This window comes from Thamnophis sirtalis, unplaced genomic scaffold (genome assembly GCF_051295495.1).
Source record: "Thamnophis sirtalis isolate CommonGarterSnake01/CBP01778 unplaced genomic scaffold, rThaSir2_p1.2 scaffold_8, whole genome shotgun sequence".
Taxonomy (NCBI): Eukaryota; Metazoa; Chordata; class Lepidosauria; order Squamata; family Natricidae; genus Thamnophis; species Thamnophis sirtalis.
The window spans coordinates 20,730,855-20,755,219 of NW_028261388.1; the positions used below are offsets into that span (position 1 = coordinate 20,730,855).

At 39.2% G+C, this 24,365-nt stretch overlaps 2 protein-coding genes and 1 long non-coding RNA gene across 4 annotated transcripts in view; 1 reads left to right on the plus strand and 2 right to left on the minus strand.

Annotated features, from left to right (window-relative positions):
- ZDHHC20 (zDHHC palmitoyltransferase 20) overlaps positions 1–2,557 on the minus strand; it is a 57,514-nt gene extending 54,957 nt beyond the window's left edge. For both annotated transcript variants that reach the window (XM_014060531.2, XM_014060530.2), the window contains exon 1: positions 2,346–2,557. In XM_014060531.2, the coding sequence (XP_013916006.1) occupies positions 2,346–2,505 (160 nt within the window). In that variant the 5' untranslated portion in view covers positions 2,506–2,557. The remainder of the gene's footprint in view (positions 1–2,345) is intronic.
- Positions 2,558–6,370: 3,813 nt separating this feature from the next.
- Positions 6,371–22,423, plus strand: LOC148044324 (uncharacterized). Its single transcript, XR_015697459.1, has 3 exons — positions 6,371–6,611; positions 8,854–8,902; positions 22,215–22,423. It is a non-coding gene; the product is annotated as an uncharacterized LOC148044324 (long non-coding RNA).
- The window catches only part of MICU2 (mitochondrial calcium uptake 2), a 72,358-nt gene continuing 58,235 nt past the window's right edge, over positions 10,243–24,365 (minus strand). Inside the window, exons 9-12 of the mRNA XM_014060532.2 lie at positions 17,185–17,356; positions 16,885–16,993; positions 14,918–15,075; positions 10,243–13,309 (exon numbers count right to left, since the gene is read on the minus strand). Coding sequence (XP_013916007.2) covers positions 13,205–13,309; positions 14,918–15,075; positions 16,885–16,993; positions 17,185–17,356 — 544 coding nt within the window. The 3' untranslated portion in view covers positions 10,243–13,204. The remainder of the gene's footprint in view (positions 13,310–14,917; positions 15,076–16,884; positions 16,994–17,184; positions 17,357–24,365) is intronic.

Below are 24,365 nucleotides of genomic sequence, written 5' to 3' on the forward strand. Positions count from 1 at the left end.
CAAGTACAGAGGAGCTGGGGCGGTTGCAGGCATGAGGGAGCCCTGTGGCTTCCCCATTGACATCACTCTGAGGAAACTTTGTACAAGTAAAGATTTTGTTCCAAGGGAGGATGGCATGGAACATAGGCAATTGCAATTAAGTTCACGCTTCCAGCAGGATTCACTATTGAAATGTGGGAAGCTGTCAGGAAATGTTTAAAATGTCTATCAAGTAACTGCAGCTGAAGCAGCCACCTCTCCAGACTTCATTCCTAAGGAAATACTGGGTCTCGCGCATTCTGAAACGTAGTCTATTTGAGGTAACCACCATTTGGTAATAAAATGCACCGTCTAATGCACCGTTTTGCCCAATTGAACATTATAATCAGACAGTTTTAGTAAAATATGGAAAGATCAATTTTTTTAAAATCCACCTTTGATTTTCTTAAAACAAGTGCTATAGTCATATGTCACCTTTAGTTAAGAATGGAGTTACATTGTGCTGTTGGTTAGTTATGATTACTTGAAATATGATTAAGGGCTCTGAGACTAGTTACTACTATCCTTTCATCTTTTTGAATTGCTCTGATTAAGTGAATAAAATAGGAAACTACATCTGCAACCCGTATCTACTTTCTTAGAAATAAGATTTATTGAACCCAGTGGGATTTGCATGCTATGCATGCCTTAGTTTTCACTGTTATTATCTTCAGCAGCCACTTTTAATTACTTCATAAAAAGTAGAAATTAGGAATTCCACCTATATTTGCCTTGCCATACAAATCAAACCCACCCTATATTCAATCCAGCATTTTTAATTTTATTTGGAATGGGCCCTAAACCTTTTAACAAATGAAGGATTTAATTAAAAATAACCCTTCTAGATCAACATGATAGGAACCAGTTCTGTGTTACAATTTAATGAGCAATATCCAAAGAAACAGGGAAACATTACTATACAGCAGTGGTTCTCAACCTGTGGGTCAGGACCCCTTTGGGGGTCGAACGATCCTTTCACAGGGGTTGCCTAAGACCATCAGAAAACACATATTTCGATGGGCTTTAGGAACCGAGAGACCAATTTTATGGTTGGGGGTCACCACAACATGAGGAACTGTATTAAAGGGTTGCGGCATTGGGAAGGTTGAGAACCACTGCTATACAGAATACACTAAAGCAGAGTTTCTCAGCCTTGGCTGGGGAATTCTGGGAGTTGTAGTCCATCTGTTTCAAAGTTGCCAAGGTTGAGAAATGCTGCACTAAATTATTTCTCTTCCCAATCACCCTTTGGGACTCATATTTTGTCTAGTTAAAGGTAAGTACATTTTTTCCATTAGTCAAAGCATTTATATTGTCTTCTCTGTGTGGCAGGGTCACAATTTAACAACACAATAAAGTAATCTACTACAGAGTGGACTTTCACAGTATATTCTCATTTCTGAATGTAGACTTAAACTTGCAGTAGGAATTCAAGAAATTAAACATGAAGTACATCTTTTTTTTTTAAATAGTGACTGCTCAAGGATTTTAGCAGAGTCTGAAAATGAACTGCAACACTTGAACAGCACACCCCAATTATCAATCCCAACCTCGGGATGAAAGAAAGGCTCTTAAAAGGATTTAATGCCCATGATTCAGGGAAAACAAACACTTAGCAACGCTACCAGTATTGTTCTTGGTATACACCCCACTAGTAAAGACAGATGTACTTCTAGATAAGGCTACACAAGCCTTTGGTTCTTTCTTTACAAACACCCTGTTTGTACTGAAATCAAAGGGTGACTTTGCCTCATTTCAATTCCTCTCCTTAAACCGCAAGCCTCGATCCACAGGAAGGATTCAAAAGAGCCTCTTGCTCCGGGCTTGACAACACGAGGATGGATTGCTAATTCTCCCAGATTAAGGCAAATGCCCAGGAGTAGTTTTAAACACGAGGTTGCCCGACACCCGCCTCCCCTTCCTTCCATCTTAATCGTGTTCAAATCTCGGAGACCGCCTGTGAACGAAGTCTGCAGTGTTTGGGGCAAGGTTTTTCTTTCTTTTTCTTTTCCAAAAGTGGTTTGCCATTGCCTCCTTCCTGGGGCTGAGAGAAAGTCAGGTGGCAGGCAACAGGTTTCCTCGCCCAAAACCTTTGGAGAATGAATCACCCCCTGGACTTTTGCGCAAGAAGGAGGAAGCCGAAGAAGCCGGAAAGTAATTTTTTTTGGGGGGGAAAGGAGAGAGCACCGCTCCCTTCCCGCGGATCCCGCCTTTGAAAGCAACGCAGCGAAAGCGCGCCCTCCCCGGTTATGGGGCAGTTTCCTCCTCCTCCTCCTCCTCCGGGCAGTCGGAATCTCCCCGGCGGCAGCGAAACCTCGCTTACTCACACACACAGAGCTCCACCACGTAGGCGTAGTAGGACCAGGCCACGACCAGGGCGATGAAGACCACGGGCACCCACGCCAGCACCCTCTGGCAGCATTTGAGGACGTGCGACGGCGCCATCTTCCCCGCCGCTGAGCTGCCGCTGCCGCCCGCAGGAGCCATCGGTGCCGCAGCCGCTCCCGCCGCCGCTTCTCCGCTCGCCGCTGCGGCGATGCCTCCCTCCGGCCCCCGCCCTTGCCTTGCCTTACGCTAAGGGGGCAGGGCCTGGACGCGCCTGCCTTGCGCAGCGACTTCCCGAGGACGGAGGAGGAAGCGCGGCGAACCAGCGGCTAAGGCTGCGGGACTTGGGGCTGGGGGTGTGTGTGTGTGTGTGCGGGGCTTCTAGCCGCCTCGCCCCGCCGGGCTTGACCGGAGCTCCGCTTTTTCCCCCTGCCGCCCGGCCGTTCTTGTCACGTCCAGCCAAATCACCGCAAGCAGCCCTGCCCTCGCGGCTGAAGGAAAGAGGCGGCTCCTCTCTGCGTGGTGCCTGGCCGGTCGCGGCGGGTAGTTCACACGTTCTCGGACGCCATTCCCTTGGGGGATTGGCCGAAGGATGGGATCCCTAAGAGCTGGGATCGCTTTCTTCTTCTTCTCCTCTCTTACTCGACCAGTGGATCAATTCCCGCCCGGGAGAAAACCGCCCTGAGGGATTTGTTAGCGCCTTCCTCGAAAGGGTGTTTGTGTTCCTAGACAGCCGAGCTTGAGTAGTTCGGGGTAAAAGTCACAGGCAGGCAGAGTGGAAGGTCGAACTTGGCTGATCCCTGGAGCTAAACTGACTTTAGGTGACCAAATAGATCACATTCGAATAATGAAGTCTTGTCAATCCCGGGTGGGTACATTGGGAATTGTAGGGCTTTAGGCTAGACTGGGCTGTCAAAGGAAGAACAACAATAATAACAACAACAACAAATCAAAGGCAAGGTGTTCGGGGACGTTGCGAGATGGCCATTTTGCTGTCTACCTTGATTTGTGAACGTGGGAAAAGGGCGAGGTCTCAGCGGGTGGCGACGCCTAGTTGGGCATGGCTTATCTTGACAGTTCAGTAGGATCAGATCTGTTTGGGTGATACTCAAATAGGAGAACCTAGGGTTGCAAGCTCCTTGTAGGAAATGGTGGGGTGTGAGGGAATCTGCTTTTCATCCATGAACCCCACAGAGCCGCATAAATAGTGTTACCTCCCCTCCCAATTTTTTGTGTGAAGTTGCCAAGAAAACTTATTTGGCTACTTCATGAAGTTTCCAGGAGTTAGGTTTAGGGTGGTGCCAGTTTGCCTTTATGAAGGCAGAGTGGGTGTGACAGAAACATGTCAATGAATCATTTTCTCAAACCTGGACTTCTCAAAAGTGCTGGTAGCCAGTCCTACTCTTAGGGTAGAGTGAAACATTTGGAGGACAGTGCTGGTTTGGAAACCAACCTAGTTCTGTGAGTGTTTTGTCTTGTGCTTCTGCAGTCACACTTGGTCAGAAGGTACAGAGGAAGTTATGCCATCCAAACATAACAATAGTCCAGCCATCTCATCCGCTGCCTTTCAACTGGTACATCAGTCAGCTACTGTATGTGAAAGCAAAGGCATTTTGGTTTCGCAACACATGAAACATTTAACTCATCTGTATGAACTACAAAGATGTAATTAAGCTTCATCTTCATAATTAACCCAAGAATAAGATGTAGAAGATCATTCCACATAGACATCTACTGATTAAAGTCTATAACATTTGTGAATGATGGATCATGCAACTCTGTATTATATATAGTGTGTTAGGCCTGATATCAAAATAAATGTTGCTTCTCACTGCAACTGATAACTGCATCCTATAAAATTTAAATACAAAACAACCCATTTTGTAGGGCTTAGAACCTGAGACAAAGTGGTGATCCAAGCAACTATGGCCACTGCTGTTTAAACTACTAAATCAATGACTCACATTACTTAAGCAGGTATCACATTCAAATAATAAAGTTTGTACTGTTTGGTAGTGTGTCAATTCTCCTCCCCACCCCTTTTCTTTCAGTAAAGGCATCAAGATAAATACTTCCAATTTAACCTTTTGAATTACATTAGTAAAAGTCTTATTATTGCTATGGTAAATGTTATATTGGTTGCAAGTAGTTATGCTAATGTTTTAAATTATTTTCATATTTATTTAGAACTGGAAGCCTTGTATAGTTTATTTGGAAGGTAACACAGTATTGTTCATAATCAGAAAACTTAAAAAAACAACTTCATCCCATTATACAGTGTCAAGGATATTCTTGTGCAGTTTTTCAACCTTATTAACTTTTAAGATACGTGGACTTCCACTGCCAGGATTTGTCAAGTCAATTCTGTGCATTCCTCTAATCAAAACTTTTTTTTTACCAGCACTTGGGGTGCACTGAGGCTAACTGCTATAGATCATCATCCCACTCCATCTCTCACTTCTTGTTGTGTTTATTTAGCCAGGCTAAATTTGGTCTATTAAATTCTCAATACATTTGTTCAATTCAAGTAAAGGATGTGAGTATAGTCACTCTTTACTGAGCTTACATCTCACCCATCTTTCCAGAAATATTCATTTATTGTTATTTTCTTTTGGCATACTCACCTGCAATGCTATTATTGAAGAATGAGACAAGCTCCTCTTATAAAATATGATTGAGCAAAATCAGTTGGGTGATGTCTTAGCAGATTGAATTAGTGGGAATTTACAACCTGGTGAAATACCATAGTATTTTTAGGAGCAGTATAAAGAGCTGTTGAAAGAAATGTCCTTCTGGGTTCAGCTCCAAGTGGGGAAGAAGACACTGGAGACATGGAGGCTGCTTGGAAAGATGGTTTATTGTTGGACAGGGCCACATGGCTTGAGCCCTGACCAGAAAAGGTGATCACATGTTTCAATTTAGGTGAAGAAGAAGAGAAGGGCTGAGGAAGGGGCTTGCTAGGCTTTTTATACTCTGTTTAGTCCCACCTCTCTGTTTCCTGTTCCTGTGTAAGAAATGTATTCTGACTGGTTATCAAACTCCCATGGTGCCATGCAGGGGGCTACTCTCTAGGCTGTGAGTTCTCAGATGCCTTGTGGTCAGTTGAGTAATATCCCTTCCCCCTACAGCTGCAGTGAGGAGAAGTCTTTATTATGTAAAGTGGGCTAGCCGGGCCATCTTAATGGCCCATTAGCTGGGGATGGGCAGAAAGCTATAGGCAACTATTCTGTCTTTTAAAACATGTTTCTTTTCATATCCAGAGAAATATTCTGCCTTTTCAATATTTCCTAGGATATTTCATTTTTCTGGGAGAGGGCTGGATGATAACTTCCCACAGAGCGTCTACTTTCTCAGTATGTGGTTACCCTATAATCTTGGTCAACATTTTCATCTTGCAAAGTAGGTATGTACTATGCTTTGTGGCTATACACATTACATATGTTGACATCTTCAACAAGCGGTATCTTTTCCTGGGCTTGTGCAATAGCTTTAGGATCTGGGGAAAATATACATGCTTGAGCCAAGGACCTGCAATATCATTATCCATGTCTCCTTCTGAGCATCTTTTCATCAACCTAAGAAACAGCAACATTCAAGGATCCTAAAATATATTCATATACAAAATCCCATTGTAAGCATGTTATAGGTGTGCTTAAAAGCGCATTGCTTTGGTTAAAGTTGTTATATCATCATAAGAATCCAAAAAGACAAGCCCCAAAGGAGAGAAAATTAAGACCCATTTAACAATCCAAAGGAATTTAGGATTTCAGTTTCTATTGATAAACTATTTATATATAAAACTAATATTATATTATATTGAACTGCATATTTATATGTGCCTTTGATCGGTGCCTAAAGGGTAGAATTATGAAAGTAATTTAGCGGTTATCTCATTATTTTAGAAATTGTCAATTTAATTTTTGCAAATATGAATTAAGGAGGAAGGGAAGATAAAACACAAGGCTCCCCCTTGTGGGAGTTTTTTATTTATTTTCAAATATAGACATATATTTAAGATTTGCTTGCATCAAATGCAAGCAGAGGAAAAGAACACTGTGCATCTGGTCCTTGAAACAGTGTCATTGTTAAAACGTATGTAATACATACTGAGTATGTATTCTCAGTAGTGGCTTTGCCTTTGGATGAGTCTTTCTTTTGATACACAGAATGTCTTTTATTCTCTAGGCATTTAGGATGATGGTTAATATCTGGATCTTCACCCTCAGCCTTTGGGCCAGAATGGTGGCCTCAGCTCCCATTTTCTAGAGGTATAGTATTTCAGCCATGTTTGCCATTGTCTGCCTTTTTATACGTTTTATTATATAAAAATACTATTTATACTTCCTTACACTCGCCAATCCCAGCTGAGTTATCTGGTAATGATATTGTTATTGATATTGTTTGATATTGTTAGGTTAATTTTATCTTCCAAATTGTCTTTTCCATGCAGTCGATGAAAATAAAGATTTTGGTTGCTTTTTCAGTTATAAATCAGTGAAAACAATAGCAGGGCACTTAACTTCTGAAGAAGAAAGTTTTGTGAATCTGTCTGCCAGATAACAAAAGAGCTAGTGAAATATTGACAAGATTCAGTAAAGACATACATCAAAACAATTACAATAAACTATGAAAGAAACGTATCTCAGTATTTTTGAGTTCCCTCATTTCCCCTCTGCCTACTCTACTTTTCAACTTTTGTCTTGCTGTCAGTCAAAATCTAGACCAAAATATCTAGTATAGGGATCTAATGGGTTCCCTCCACCCTCAGCTTTTTACTCGCATTAATGCACAATATAAAAAAGATTTGTGCTTACCATGAGTTATTTATGAAGTCACTGTGTCTCTACAGTTGCATTACGTAGTGCTGAATTCAATGAAATACTATTTAAATGTACCTGGAAGCTTATGAGGGAAGACATATTCTTGGCATCTGTTGTTGATTTTCAAGTATTGACTGTGGAAAAGAATTGTTTTCCCAACTATGCCTAGTATATTAGCTCAGTCTGTTCCTAGAAAATAAAAGCCTGATGTCTTCTGTCCAAGTTTTAATAATATTTTTTCCCAGCTTGATGCCAGATTCAAATAGGTTGAAGTACAAATCCTAGCATGAGTCACACTGACTGAAAATTATGAGGGCTGTAACTGAAGATGCATGCAAATGACCAGCGTCACCAACTCTTCTATGTAGATGTTGCAGATACTTTAACTCAGGAGTGTCAAACTCAAGGCCTGTGGGATGGTTAAAACTGGCAAACGGGGCCGGCCTAGAAATAGCAAAGGACCAGTCCGCAGTGCCTCTGGCAACCAACATGGGGCACGGGGGTCTGCATGCGGCCCCCCATGCCTCATTTTTTGGCCTGGACGACCTGCAGCACAGTCGGCCAAGATGGGGAATGGGGAGCCATGTGTGGTCCCCTGTGCCTCATTTTTTATGATAGGGTGCTGCAGGAGGCATTTGTCCCATCCCCCTGTGCCCCCGGCCGGCCACTGGAGAACTACAGTGCTGATCCAGCCCTTGAAGAAATCCAGTTTGACACCCATACTTTAGATCAGTGTTTCTGAACCTTGGCAACTTGAAGATGTCTGGACTTCAACACCCCAAATGCTGGCTGGGGAATTCTGGGAGTTGAAGTCCAGACATCTTCAAGTAGCCAAGGTTCAGAAACACTGCTTTAGATGCTGCAGCCCGTCAGCATCTAGGCTTCCACATCCAGGCTTCCAGCTGGAATTGATCTAGGTGAGAATGTTTTCCCAGGTCTCAATAGAAGATCTGGACAGAATTCTATGTACTGGTTTGGATTCGTATTCTGAATATTCCATGTTCTCTCTTCTCCATGTTCTATTACTTATATATCTGCCAAGGAAAACACCATGAATAGAAAGTTTATTAGATGGTAGCTAAGTCTAGTGCTTTTGTAGTACTGTACTACATAGAGCATAACAAGTGCTCAAATAATGACCGTAATGGAGCCTGCCTGTCATGGTTGTAAGTTGTGATCGCTGAATTTTTTTAAAATTTCTTCTTTTACACTTCTTTTACAGAGGCTATTAAGCAAACATTATGGTTGTTAAGCGAACCAATGCTGGGCTACAAGTGTGGCTTTGCCAAAAACTGAAAGTGCATCATGAAATGTAGTCATGTGACTGTGGGATGTGGTAAATGATGTTAAATGTGGCCTGGTTTCCAAGCATCTGAAGGTTTGTCACATGACTGTGTGGAGGGGCAATGGTTGGGACTTAGAATCTGGGTCATATGGAGCCCATCAGTATGTCTGCTGTAAATTTGAATAGTCGCTAAGTGACTAGTCATAAGTCAAGGAGAATCTGTAATAATATCTTCGTATTTACATTGAGAAATTAATATTAGGAACAATAACCATAATTGATACTGTTAATCAGAAAACTTGCAATTTCCTGCTTATTCAAACCATAAACCTGTGTGTTAATGTTACACTGCTATTGAAGAATTTCAAGATAAACTAATATTGTAAATATTGTTTGGAATTTCAGATTTAGACATTGCTGAAACTGTAGTAATGCTACTGGTGAGATTGATCATGTAAGTATATATACTGTACCACTGTCTTGCAGAAATGGCTCTACTGTAACATATTACATTTGATCTTACCAAATAAAGGAAGAAGCAATGTTGTAGATCAGTGTTTCCCAACCTTGGCAACTTGAAGATGTCCGGACTTCAACTCCCAGAATTCCCCAGCCAGCATTCGCTGGCTGGGGAATTCTGGGAGTTGAAGTCCAGACATCTTCAAGTTGCCAAGGTTGGGAAACACTGTTGTAGATAATGTGTGTATGTACATGGAGAAATAAGGGGATTTAAAAAAAAACTACCACATGTTTAGGCAGACAATTGCATTCTTCATTCTTATCATTGTGTTTTCTGCATTCAAAGCTATATATAATTTTCTGTTGAAGATATCTCAAAATGTTAATTATGCAAGACAAAACCATGAATGATAATGTAACAAGATTAGTTACATCTATTTATTTAATAGATTTATATGGCAGCCCAACTCACAGTGGTGACTCCCGGAGGTTTCAAAATTCACAGCTTAAAACTGCAGGACCACCATCTTACTGCCTCAACAGATATAATCAGATTAGGCACTTGATTGGTTGTCTATCAGACAGGGCCTACTGACTGAACTATGGCCTTCCAGAAAAGTAACAAGGTGGCAATATATTTCAATTAATTGTAGTTCTCTGTGTATCCAAATGTTTTCATCATTAAACAGCCTGGAAATGTTCTGAATCCTAAAGTTATTTCAAATCCAAAAATCCATTTAAGTTTGTAGCCCTCCAAAATAGAAACATCTATTTTGTTCATCTCTATTAATGCCCAGGTAGTGTCAGGCAACACTAGAAATATTTATAGCATGGCTGCAAATCTTAGTTCTCCAGACAGTTAACTCCTATAATATTCACAAATTAGCTTATTCAAGTTTCTTTTTTGCAGACAAGAATAAAGTAGATTTGCCCATTGCACTATAAAGAAGTAAAAAAAAATCGATATATAGGCCAATACCCCAATCCTATAAATCCTAAGCTTTTTAAATATGATCATTTTTTTAAAAAAAGTTTCTTGGATGCACTTGGTCTATGTGACAGAATGGTTCTCTTGGGCTGCTCTTGCTTTACTAATTTAATTCCTTATAGATAGTACAGCATTCTCCAATATGGCCAATCTATCATCACCATCATTGCAATCATCATTTATCCCCAATGTTACATTTATCTAGTGCTATTATACTGTAGTAAGACATAGAAATGGACTATAGTAAGTCATAGAAATGGACTATACTTATCTAAATGTTAAATGCTAGATTTTGGATCTGCTTTTTCTCTGTGACAATGAGTAGGCAATAACATTTAATAAACAACTGTTCCCCCAAAAATTTTTATGATCAGTTGAATAAATCACAATCAGGTATAAATCGTTTTTTTTAAAAAGAAGTTAAAAAAAACCCTGGAAATGAATCCACATCAATATTTAGAAGTAGCCAAAGCAACAGTCAAATTATACTGACCTCTGAGATTCTAGACAGTGCAAAATGGATACAATTAAATGACAATAGTTTGGAGAATGCATAGCAAAGATGTGTATCTTAAATTACAAATATTGTTGGTATTCTAACAGTATTTCTTGCTGTAGAACAAAATGAGATCATAGCACCAGCTAATGAATAGGGAAAGGATCATTTATCCAAAGTAGCACACAATAATTGTACAATTATGTTTCCTTCAGTTTCAGTATAGTTCATTGGCTTCAAAAGAACAAACATTTTACAGAATCAGCAAAATCTACTGAAGTATTATGATACTATAATTGGTGTCAATATAATATCATGTATTATTTAAAAATAAGTCCCACAAGGTGCAATTCAGCAGTTTTGGCATCATAGACTATCATTATTGTGAATTGTGATGCATCTTAATATATAGAATTCAAGAATGTTCTTTGCATCCATTTCAACTGCCAGTCTACTTTAATATTTTCCATTTCCTCTAGGATGATTTAAGGCATTCACCAGTCAGGAACAATGATTTTAGGATTTAACTTTAATGCATTCAAATTACTGAACTGTTTACTCTTCAAGGTTCCCATAACCAAAATATTTAATTGTTTGAATAAAGGCCATTGTTTGAATGACTTCAGGGGAGTTGCTAAGGTCCAAATACAGAAGAATGATTGGATGTTATAGGACCAATTAACTAGAGATCTAAGTATTTCTGGTGAAGAATGTCTAGGGATATTTTTGCGACAACTATGGACTGAATGATTGAGAATCTCCATAGACATTTAGCCATTGCAATTTTTAGTTATGTTTTTAATCATAGTATTTGTGGGGAGAATCTCATTAGAAGTGATTTGCCTGGAGAAATGTAAAAGTATTAAGGCTACAATATCTGGGCTAGTTATTGCAGTAGCAAAAATATACAGTTATAAATCACTCCTTGCTCATTTAAAACAGATTATTTAAACTCTAAAGGCAGCCATGTTTAAAAACTAAACTTTATTCTGTGATGGTCAGGCAGAAAACATAACTAATGTAGATGCATACTTTTAAAAAATGAATTTTTCATGACCAGCCTCGGGAAAGTTACTGGAGTGAAAAACAGTAACGTCAACATGTATGTTCCTCTCTTTGCTCTGGGAGGCGAAGAGATGAATCTTCTGTCATTTTAACAACATTGCAACTCTCCTATGAAAATGGCTGGCTTCAGTACAAGTGATTGGCCCAAAGTTCCCCAATAAAATTTAAAACTATGAATGAGGGCTTCCTTGGTCCTAGTCCTACCTTAACCAATATGCTATACTGGAAGTATAATATGCTATTAATATTCATTCATAGCTCAAGTCAAGCAATTATTACAGAGAATAATCAGGAATTTAAACAATGAATCTGATAGAACTTAACAGTAAGCATATCAATATACAGTACCTATCTAATGCTAACATTCATTTTCTTTAATGAATTCACTGTGTTTAGCTTCAAATCTTTCTACACTTGTGCAACTTACAATCTTCCAGTTTATGTAAACATTTTGGTATTTCCAGCTTACCGTGAAAGATGCAAACTCCTATGCAAACAGAGTAAAGTACAGAATACATGAAGAACGTAATAAAAAATGGTCTCCAAATGCAAAAATGTTGTCAAATGTCTATAAGGTACTGTGCTCTAAGAATACCTTTTGCTGATTAATTTCTTACCTAGAATATATTGGATATTTAAAGCTGAAAAACATCTAAAAGTCCCATTGCATTGCATTGTATTGCATTTTTCATACTTCCCTTTAATTCTTAAAAATGGGGATGTTCCCATGTGTGCTATGAAACTTGAGTTTAAAAGATATTTCCTGACTTACAACCATTTGTTTAGCAAGTATTCAAACTTACAATGGCACTGGAAAAAGTGACTTATGACCCGTTTTCACACTTACGACCATTGTAGTATCCCCACGATTAAAGTTTGGGCACTTGGCAACTAGCATTTGTAATTTTCCCAGCTGGCTTCTGACAAGCTAAGTCAATGCTGGAAACTGTAAGTCGTAAGTGGAGGACTATCTGTGCTAAATTCCAGATAGGCTGGTAAACAGTCTCCATCTGTGAGAACACGAGTACCATCTAAAATAATCCTAAAGCAAATTCTATTGCTGTAGGGATGTGCAAAGTGTTCTATGCATGGAAGGATTCGTTTCTGGTGATCTGCCACAGGATCAAAACTAGCATATTTAAGAGAGAAGTACTTTGGGGAGAGACAGAGAGAGAGAGCAGGAAAGGGGCAATGAGGTTGCAGGCAAAGGAGGCAAGGAAAGGAAGGTACTAAAAAGTGGGTGGATCAATTGCATATGCTACATTGGAAGCCAAGCATGCTGGAAATGGTAGTGGCAAAGGGGAAGGGAGGAAAGGAAGGGGTTTTTGGTAGTGGTTTGGGCTGGTGGTGATATCATGATTTAAGCCAAGGACATCAGCAGCTAAGGGCAAGGAACAGGAAGGGCTGGGAAGGGCGGAAAAAGGCCATTTCCTAGAGGTGGGGAAGAGGGCCAAGCTAAGAAAGCTCCCCCCAATTTTGTTTCAGTTAAAATGCAGAACAACCAAAAGTGCTTTGGCTGTGTGTGTGTTCACTTCTATCAAATGCAGCATCCCTGAATGATTCCGAAGCACAAAAGGCATTTTCTTTTTCATGCCCACCCCCTATCAAAATCAAATAATGGAAGTGTCTGATATTTAATGGCATTAAATGATTGCACTTCGTCTAGTAGAGCCAATCTGTAAAAAAAATACATGAAAAGCAAAGCAAAACCAGAAAGCCGAGTCATAAACGATCTTACAAAAATACATTTAAAAAGGACTCTTCCCGGTTTGCTTCCAAACTTCTTTTGCTCCCTTAATGGTTTCTCGTTTCACACATTTCCAGTAACCTTGGACTCCTTGTTGCTGAGGCACCTGTTTAAAAATAAAGAAACAGATACCAATCTATATTTAAGGTATAATTTTTTTAAGCCTGACTACATTGGGTGAAGTCAGCTAGCCAGATCCATCTGTCTGTTAACCATTCTGTCAACCATTCTTATTGGTCCAAACACATTTACCTGATTGCAGGACACATTACTTTTGTCCTGGTTAATCATCTATTAATGAACTTATCACAACCACAAGTATTTTTTTCTGGTTGGAAGCTGCCTGGACGAATGAATCCTTCTTTATGATTAGGGGTGATCTATAAATTATGACCAGAGGGAGCAGCATAGTTCTAGAAAGGCATTTCTGCAGTTTAGCTGTGTTTATGATTAGATATGACATGCAAATACAGCAGGGCCAGCCTGACCTCCTTTGTTGGGCAGGCTGGCACTATCCATTACTTGCTTCTTCCATTTAGCCATTTATTTATTTTGTAGTAAGAGCTAAAAGTTGAATTTGCTTATTTTTGTCTTTCTTCCCCATCATCCTAGGCCTAGGGCCAAGATGGGGAACCTATGGCACGTGTGCCAGAGGGGGCATACAGAGTTCTCTCTGTGGGCACATATGCCGTCACCAGCTGCTCTGGTCTTTGCGGGTGCCAGAGCACCTGAAAATGGCCCAAAAATGACCAAAAAGGCCATTTTCGGACTGATTTTCAGCCCCCAAACTGCCTGAGAACGGCCTAAACACAGCCTGGAAATCCGGTACTTTGGGCTATTTTCAGGCTGTTGTTTTTTGGGCCAAAAATGGTCTGAAAACGGCCTCCAAAGCAGCCCAAAAAAACAGGCATGTGTGTGCCGGCCAATTGGACTTCAGGTTTCCAGTGCTCTGACACGCGCAGACACACATGCATGCGTGTTCTGGTTTGGGCACTTGGTGCCAAAAAGGCTCGCCATCACTGGCCTAGGGCATGTATTTGGCATAAGCCATCATTTAAAAAATGCTTTGAATACACAATAATCTACTTTCCTTTTATTATATTACTCATTACCACCATTAGAAGCTTTGGGATTAGTAGCATGAGTAAAGTATCCTTTGACCTAGGGGTGGCTCCCAGTGACCCCAAGGAAATATTTATCATCTACATCAAATATGTATCATCTACATCATCTGCCTGTCTGTCTATCCACCCACCCACCGCAAGTAGCACAAGAGATTGAATTGTGGCATAACCTCAACACAGCATATTGTATGGATATCCAGACTAGCTTATTCAAAGAGAGATGATAGATTCAACTGCATTAAGCAATTTGTATACCGGCAAGCCTCCTATTATAAACTGCTTGTTTTAATAAAATAAATTTTGTTTTATAAATGCATATTTATAAAGCTGTTAATTTTTTTTTAAAAAATTCTACTAGGTCCTATAACAGTGTTTCTCAACCTTGGCAACTTGAAGATGTCCGGACTTCAACTCCCAGAATTCCCCAGCCAGCGACAGGCAGCGAATGCTGGCTGGGGAATTCTGGGAGTTGAAGTCCGGACATCTTCAAGTTGCCAAGGTTGAGAAACACTGTTCTATAAGCTCTCCTTACTTTATTAAAACAGTGAGGCAATTAGACATTTCTACTGAACATTTGAGAGAAGAATTACCCTTAATCCACGATGCATCCTGTTTTTGAGGACTCCAAGGAACTCTGCATGGCTGAGGCAATTATCTCCATCTAAATCAAAGATCTTGAAGATGGTGTCCAAAACGTTATCTGAGAGTTCCTGTCCTGTAGCCACTTTCACAGCTCTCTTGAACTCCGCTAACACAAACAAAGATAGTTTCATGTTTCTATTAAAAATAATAACTAGATTTATAAATCTAAAGAATAAAGGAATCTGAGAACTTTACACTCGTATGATTAATAGTGTGATCAGAAAATGGGTGCACATGGCCATGCTTAAACAGCTATGTAGCACTATATTTATTGAAGAAAAATTACTTCTATTTTCACAGAAGTGGAACAAGTTGCTTTATGGAAAATAGCTAGCTTTTTACCTGAATCTGCTTTTTTGAACACAGAAATTTGCCCAGTAAACAAACAAAAAAAATGAATTATAACATTTTACCTGGAATATTTTTTACTCCTATTACATTTCTGAAGGAATTGTTTTTTCCCCCCACGAGTACATGTATTCTAAAAGATTTATGAAATCAATCTATAATAAAATTTTTATTGAGTTTACTTTTCCTTGCCTTTGTTTTCTAAGGAGCTACACTAACTGCGCTCACTCCTTACAATCATGCTTTATGACAATATATAGAAGGGCGGGAAGGAAGCTAACATTTAACCAAAATGCAATGTAATTAAAAAAAATCAAATCCATATCAAATGGGGGGTTTATGTGTTTTTTAAAAGATATAACAATTCTGTACTAGCAATGGATTAACAACAGATGATGGGGGGGGGGGAGAAGCATTACTAGAAAGCAAACTAAAGATGTTGTTCATTTTTGGATTCTATTGTCTTACAATTTTTTATTTACATAAATGGCAGCAGCAAATTGATCCCATGTTTACTTGTTAAGGGTCCAGCTTTGTAGTAAGGTTTATAAATGCTATTTCACATACTATACTTCATATATGCATTCCACTTTGTCACTTTTTTAAAAAAGAGATTAAAGAAAAGAAGAAATATACTTAGTTTTTGGTAGAGAAAACCCATATACAACTAGGCACACTGTATAAATATTTGTTTTATATAGAAAAAAGTGTGGATTTTTGTAAGAACTCTTAAATATTTTTTTTTAGTTCCTTTTTTTTAGGAAGGGTCAAAAGATTCTAAACAGAATTTTTTGGAAAGCTTTGATTGCAAGATTTGTTTTAAAGGTAATGTTATTTATTCTGCTTTCCAAATCGGATCAACAGTTTGGAAGAGCCTTGTTCATGCTCAAGAGCTATTTTTCACTAATTAATTGAGAAAACATCCATTGGTTCAATTTTCTAAATCAACTCAAACTGCCGAACTGGACTGACAGTTTAAATTGAATGGATGATTTGGATTGAAACTGATCTGCACACCTTGGTTCTACTATTATTCTAGCATAGCAGCAAAGCACACTGTACTGTATTTGTTAAAGAAACTTTTAAATATATTTTACTACAGTTCATCTTTAAAAAAAACATCAAAAGGACGCATCTTCCAATAATTTTTTTAAAAAAACCTCCAAAACTCTTGGTGACCTCATAGACACATCCATATATTTTTCTTGGCAGCAATGCAGAAAAGGCTTTCTTTCACGAGATGTTGTTTAGCTTTTGAGCCCAGAAAAAGCCAAGGTGGTATTGCCACCAATTGAGATTCCGGTTAAAAATCAGGTAGCAATATTGACTGGGAATCATTTATTTTTCCATTTAGAAACAATTTCCACTATTTTCCTCTGTGCGTGCTAAGCGATGGTGATTTGTCATCTCATAGCTGTCGTAATACGTAGTGAGGGGCTGACATATAATGCATTAAGTTCAAAATAATTTTATAAAGCAAAATTGACATAATGGGGACATTTTCAGAATCCACACACATCTTTCCATTTCGATTTCATGAAGAACTATGAAATGGTGCACTTCTTACCCCGTTTAACAGGACGGCTGGCCACAGTAAACATTTTCAGAGCAATTGAGAAATCTTCTAAACGGTTTGTAAATTGACAGAAAGTCTTAAATTCATCCATACTGATACTCTGGAATACCAAAGCAAGTGAGATGTTTAGTCAAGATAGCAACATCCAAGTATATTCATAAGGGATTTGTCAAATCATTATAGAACTACGTATAATCAAACAAAACAACTTGATTATAATTTGTTGTGCTTTAGAAAGCTCCTCAGTTATATGATAGATGCTTAATTTAAGATGAAGAAACTTATACCAACCTCTCCCCCTTGGATTTTCTCTTTCACATTTTGCCAATAAATTTCATTGTTTTCTTCATCAGTGTAATATAGCAACCACTCTACAAAATCTTCCTTTCTCATGAAGGTTAGACCTTTGGAAAACTGATTGAATTCCAATTCTTGTATTTCTGCTTGTAAATCCTGCATAAATCTAAAATAAATAAACAAATAATATGACAGCTTAGTTAAATGCAGAAAAGGGCAACCAAAAATCAGGTGCTTGAGATCTCTATGAGAAAAAGCTAAAATGTCTGGAGGTCTTTACTATGGTAAAAATCAATTAAAGCAGACATGTTTTAAGTACTACCAGTACATATAAAATAATATATACCATATACCCTGTTTCCCCCCAAATAAAATCTCCCCAGATAATAAGCCCAATCGGGCTTTTGAGTGTATGTGCTAAAATAACCCCTCCCCCCAAAATAACCCCTCCCCTAAAATATTTAAACGCATGCGCAGCCATCCCTGCCATTTCCTGGGAATGAAATCTGGGGAGACATGCCCCACGTACACCTACCATCCATGCGGAACGGCCTCACAGAGGCTGCTACTGATTTGATTTTGATTTTATTAAGTTTGTATGCCGCCCTATTCCCGAGAGACTCAGGGTGGCTAATAATAAAAAGGGAGGGGATACAAAAAAATAAAATAAAAAACAGCAATTTAAAATTCTACAACAGCCTAGCTGCAAACCGTAGCTACCGCGCCCCTTCTCTTAGTGCAGCCACAAAAAGAGTGGCAATGCTAGGGCTGGCAAGAGTGTGCCAGAAACGAAGACAGAACTTCTGGCCCTCTCTGGATCAGCTGAGCTGCGGGCCATGGTTAAGGGGCCTCCTGCACCTCAAAAATAGTAAGATCTCCCCGAAAATAAGGCCAAGCGCTTATTCCGTAGGTCAAAAGAAAATAAGACTCTTATTTTCGGGGAAACATGGTATATACTTTACAAAGTAAAGGAGACTTTATCTCACCCTCTTTAATCAGTCTGACTCAGGACCCTCCTATAAAACTGAACAAAAAGAAATTTGGAACTAACCAAATACTTTTGAGAAAAATAAGAGTTGTAGAATGAATTACCATAAGACATAGTGACGACTGCTAATGTGGATGGCTTTAAAAGAGAATTAGATAAAATCAGGGAAGGCAGGCCTATCAAATGCTTGGGAAACAGAGTTATCTCTGGGATGGGAGCAACATGTCAGCTTTAGGGGAAAAACAGTATGAGAAGGTGAAGTCTTCACTTCCTTCTTAAAGGCATCCTCGAAGCATTTTGCTTGCCAAAACTAAATGCTAGATTAAGATTTCCTTGGACAGATCTAGCAGAGTTATCCTTTTGTCAAGACAATTATTTTCATACCGCATTTTTAGCCAAATAATACTTTACTTGTATCAACTGATAGCACTGTGTAAATAAGGAGTATCCTCTTAGGGCTACTGTCGTAGGAGAATGCAACATACAGACTGTTAGCTTCCATCTCCTAAGAGCAACAACTTTCATTAATTCCGTGTTGAACAGTAACAGAAATTATACCAAGAGGGGCAGAGTTATGTAAGCTGTTGACTAACACAAGTTGAGTAAAAGAAATTAGTAGGTTTTAAAAGATTGCAATCTTAAATACACAGCTGGAAGAAATTAATAAATGCCATGCATAACAAAAATAGTGTGCTTGAGCAAGCCTACCACTAGAGTGCCCTCTAAATTCATCTATGTCCATGAGTAACTAGGCTGAAAAAATGTTGATATCTGCAATTTTTTTGAAGTTGCCTGAATGAGACAGCAGACTTAAATATGAAAGTAGATAATGTGCACATATACTTTAATTAAAATTTGTTTAAAAAGAGACAAACTTTTAAGAGATGTAAGTAACAGAAATGAGAAATTGTTTGCTATAAAATAATCTTGTTCAAACAAGCTAATGTTACTCTTATTCAAAATTTTACTAACAAGTGTATTATGAGTATCAATGAAACACAAATCAAAATTTGGATATAGAATGGCCATTTGAAAAAAAAAATCATTTGCATCTATATTCATAAAGACAGAGATCTAGGCATGCATATCAATTTTTATTTCTTTTTGTATCAATTTATGAACTACATAATACACTTACAGAGTGGGAATTAATTTATTTATTCAATTTCCATAGCTACCATTTTAAACAAATAGGAATAGATAGAAGGAATAGATCAGACATCCAGCCCTTGCTTATCAATGGAGACCAAGTGGATAAGTGGCCAGTTTTAGGTTTCTGGGTGTTATCATAAAAGAGGACATGACCTGGGACACTCACATTGCAGCACTGGTCAAAAGAGCCCAGCAGAGATTGTACTACCTGAGACTTCTCAGGAAACAGCAACTGAATGAAAAACTTCTGGTGACCTTCTACCGCTGCACCATAGAGAGTATTTTATCTTACTGCATCTGTGTAAGGTTTGCCAATTGCACAGTTGCAGATAGGGGCTAATGTCATTGCCCAGAGGATCATTGGTGGCCCTCTCCCCTCTTTGGAAGAGCTTTATAGCTCCCTCTGCCTTAAGAAAGTTCAAAACATTCAAAACATTCTGGACACCCTTTTTTTTTGATTACCATTTGGCAGATATACAGGATAATTACCATTACCATTTGGCAGACGGTACAGGATAATAAAAACAAGGACAAATAGGCTGAAAAACAGCTTCTATCCCAGAGCAGTAACTATACTGAATTCTATTGTATAGTGCAATATTAATGCAATATCAGTGAAATACAATAGCAGAGTTGGAAGGGACCTTGGGGGTCTTCTAGTCCAACCCCTTACCTAGGCAGGAAACCCTATACCATTTCAGACAAATGGCTATCCAACATCTTCTTAAAGACTTCCAATGTTGGGGCTTTCACAACTTCTGGAGGCAAGCCGTTCCACTGATTAATTGTTCTAACTGTCAGGAAATTTCTCCTCAGTTCTAAGTTGCTTCTCTCCTTGATTAGTTTCCACTGATTGCTTTTTGTTCTACACTCAGGTGCTTTGGAGAATAGTTTGACTTCCTCTTCTTTGTGGCAGCCTCTGAGATATTGGAACACTGCTATCATGTCTCCCCTAATCCTTCTTTTCATTAAACTAGACATACCCAGTTCCTGCAACCGTTCCTGTTGTTTTAGCCTCCAGTCCCCTAATCATCTTTGTTGTTCTTCTCTGCACTCTTCCTAGAGTCTCCACATTTTTTTTTTACATCGTGGTGACCAAAACTGAATGCAGTATTCCAAGTGTGGCCTTACCAAGGCATTATAAAGTGGTATTAACACGTCATGTGATCTTGATTCTATCCTTCTGTTTATGTAGCCTAAAACTATGTTGGCTTCTTTGGCAGCTGCTGCACACGGCTGGCTCATATTTAAATGGTTGTCCACTAGGATTCCAAGATCCCTCTCACAGTTACTACTATTGAACAAGGTACCATCTATACTGTACCTGTGCATTTTGTTTTTCTTGCCTAAATGTAGAACCTTACTTTTTTCACCATTGAATGTCATCTTAGCTGCACCCAATGGAACTCCAAATGCCCAGTTAAGAATTGAGACAGGCATGCCTCAAATTCAGGTAAGAGCCTGGAAGATGATGATCATTCATTGGCTTAAAATGCATTTCTTTCCAGAGGGACTAGTGTTGATTGACAACTTTTCCTCCCCCTGGAAACAGGCAATTGATCACAAGCTGGGCTCTTATGGGCTTTCACTGGTATTCCCTAGGCTTTGATCAAGCAAAGCAAGTAGTAATCAATAGAACGAAGGATATGGAGTTCCAAGAAGAACTAAATAGGTTGCCTCTCCACAGTAGGGACAGAATCAATCAGGGTGTGTGGGAATTGGCAAGATATCTAAATGACCTGATCTTCTCAAAACAAAGAATAACTTTCTTCAGAGCCAGGTTCAACAGTCTTCCTTCAGCACTCCTTTAGGGCAGGTATAAGAGAACCCCTATAGCAGAACGGGTTTGTATATGTGTTAAAGGAGAAGTGGAAGATAATTCACATGTTCTATTACACTGTGAGCTATACAGAGCTTGTAGGTATGCACATATTCTCCCCTTATTAGAGAGATTGTCAGGGAGAGCAGTCAATTTTTATCTAGGCTTTCTCCTCCAGGACACAAACCCGGCTACCACGTATGCAATGGCAAAGTTCTGTGCTGTTGCAATGCCCACAAGGAAAAATTGGTTACAGAAGTATAGTTGTCATCTTGTACCAATTATTTGGACATATCTCTAACAATTTCTGGACCATTGTATTTACTCCCATACTTAATGACTTTGCACCCAGGTAAACCAGGGAGTGACCTGAACAATTTGAGAACATGTATGTTATTTTCCACTTTTAATGTCAAGACTTTTTACTTATATCTTAATGTCAGTACTTTTTAACATATTGTAAAAAGTAATCTGTATTGCTGGTCTTCGACCATAATAAAGATTTATACTTATACCATTGAATTTCATTTTGTTAGATAGTGCCCAATGCTCAAGTTTGTCAAGTTCCTTCTGTATCTTAAGCCTATCTTCTGGAGTATTGGACATTCCTGCCATTTTGGTGTCATCTGCAAATTTGATGAGTTCCCCATTTATCCCCTCATCCACATCATTGATGAAGATGTTGAAGGGTACTGGGCCTAAAACAGAGCCTTGGGGTACTCCACTGCATATCTCCCTCCATGTAGATGCAGTTCCATTGAGGACTACATGTTGAGTGTGGTTGGTCAGCCAGTTACGAATCCATCTGGTGGTGATGCTGTCTAACCTACATTTTTCTACTTTATCTAGTAGTAGGTTATGGTCTAGTTTATCAAATGCCTTGCTGAAGTCCAAGTAAATTATATCGATGGCATTCCTCTGGTCCACTAATTTTGTCCCTTTGTCGAAGAATGCAATAAGATTAGTCTGGCATGATCTGTTTTTGACAAACCAATGTTGGCTTTTGGCTATTACTTTGTTTACTTCTAAGTGTTCACTAATTTGTTGCTTGATTATCTTTTCCAGAATCTTCCCTGGTATTGAGGTCAGGCTGAGAGGTCTATAGTTTCCTGGATCTATTTTTTTTCCCCTTTTTTGAAGATGGGAACCACATCAGCTCTTTTCCAGTCCTCTGGCAGTTCCCCGGTGCTCCAGGATCTCTGAAAGATCTAGTTCAGTGGTTCTGAGATCTCGTCTGCCAGTTCCTTCAGAATCCTGGGGTGTAATCCATCTATTTTTTTGCTCGTCCCCCCCCCCCCCCGAAGCACTCTGCAAGCTCCCTAAAGGCTATTCATGCCTTTTTTTGGGGGGGGGGAAACGGGCCCGTTTTTGGGAGGTTTGTAGAGTGCAAAAACTTTTCTTAAAATTTTCCTCTTGAAAACCTTGCTGTGTCTTATACTCCAAAAAATACGGTATATGGTAGCCAAGAGAAAATATCATAATAGATATCAGTATAGCCAGGAAACCGAGTCATTCATAAACAAGGAATTGTATGGATATCAGTACAATTGTTTAACTGAAGAACCTTTGATAAAATTGTTTGCCCAGTGGACTGCATTTGCATGTAATGTTCACACGCTACACATGAACTTGACCCTTTTATTAATATTTACTTGAAAAACAGGAGAACATAAGTTCAGAAAAGTATGATTGTTAACGTTTTCAAATTATGTATGATTTCAGGATGCATGTAATAGGGAGTTCAGTGCGGAAACATTAATTGAAAAATATTGCAACACCTGGTAAATGAGGAATGTGTAGATAGGACACCTTCAAGATATTAAACATTCCCATAGAAGAGAATATACAATTGGCTGTTTTGTTTAGTTCGGTTGTCTTTATCTAGTTTTAGGATGAATGGAGAACATATCACAATTTAGCTCAATTCACAAACTTTTAAGTTTAAGTTTTATTTTATTTATATGCTGCCCTATTCCCTAAAAGGGACTCAGGGCGGCGAACAACTTAAACGGGAAGGGGAAACATACAAGTACAAAATAGACATTTAAAATGACCAACAACCACACCTGTCGAGAGGGGAAGGGAGCTCATCAACCCCAGGTCTGCCGACATAGCCAGGTTTTAACGGCTTTTCGGAAAGCAGGGAGAGAGGTGAGGGTCCGAATCTCCGCGGGGAGTTCGTTCCAAAGAGCCGGAGCTGCAACAGAGAAGGCCCTCCCCCGGGTTGTAGCCAGATGGCATTGGCTGGTGGATGGAACCCGGAGGAGGCCAACTCTGTGCGATCTAATGGGTCTTTGGGAGGTAATTGGCAGCAGGCGGTCTCTCAACTACACTGGTTTTAAACACCAGTGTATGCAGCTCAGGATTCAATTGTAGAGTTCTTAGTGTTCTCTTGAATGCTGTTGGGGCATTGGGCACTGGGCAATGCCTGCAAACGACTAAGCTCAAAAAGCACCAAGAATTCCACAATATTAAGCATTACCACTGTAAGATATAAATCCAAAATTATAGGCCTTTCCAAAATACTTTGTGCTGCAACCCAACCAATTCCTACTTGACATCTACCATTTACTTAATCTATAGCATTGTTCTTTTCACTTCTTGTTTATAGAGCTTAGACATTTCAGTTCCTTTTATTTTTCTTATGGCATTTTAGACACATCCTACAGTTGCTAGTAGCCATTCTCCCCCCCCCCCCCCCCCGCTCTTTTTTTTAAAGCCAAATGAAGATTTGACAAATTCCAGATGCTCCCTGGAGAGAACAAAACATTCCTGTTGCTTCTTGCAAGGTAAGCCATCTGTAGCAGTAGTTTGATTAGGTCATTCTAGGTGGACAGTTTCTATTATATCTTTGGCTCTCTTCACACAGAGAACCAAACAAGAGTGACTGCATCTTTTGCTTCCTTTATCCACTAGTCTCCTGAGAAAACTGATTTTCTAGGTTCATTTCAATCAGGTTTCATTAGCAATTTGGGGATAGAAACTAACTTAGGCACCCTGTGGAGTTCTTGATGTGAAAGAAAACAAAGGCAAATGAGGATAAAGGGCTGGAGCATTGCAGAGGCATGACTATGTAACCACGATGATGCCAAAATGGTGGTAATTGAAGCTTCAGCTCAACTCTGCTAAGACGAAGTGATTGTGGATTTTCTGACTTCAGTGACCTGCCATCTTTATCTCTAATTGGGGTAGGGTGCCCCACCAAGTTGGTGCACA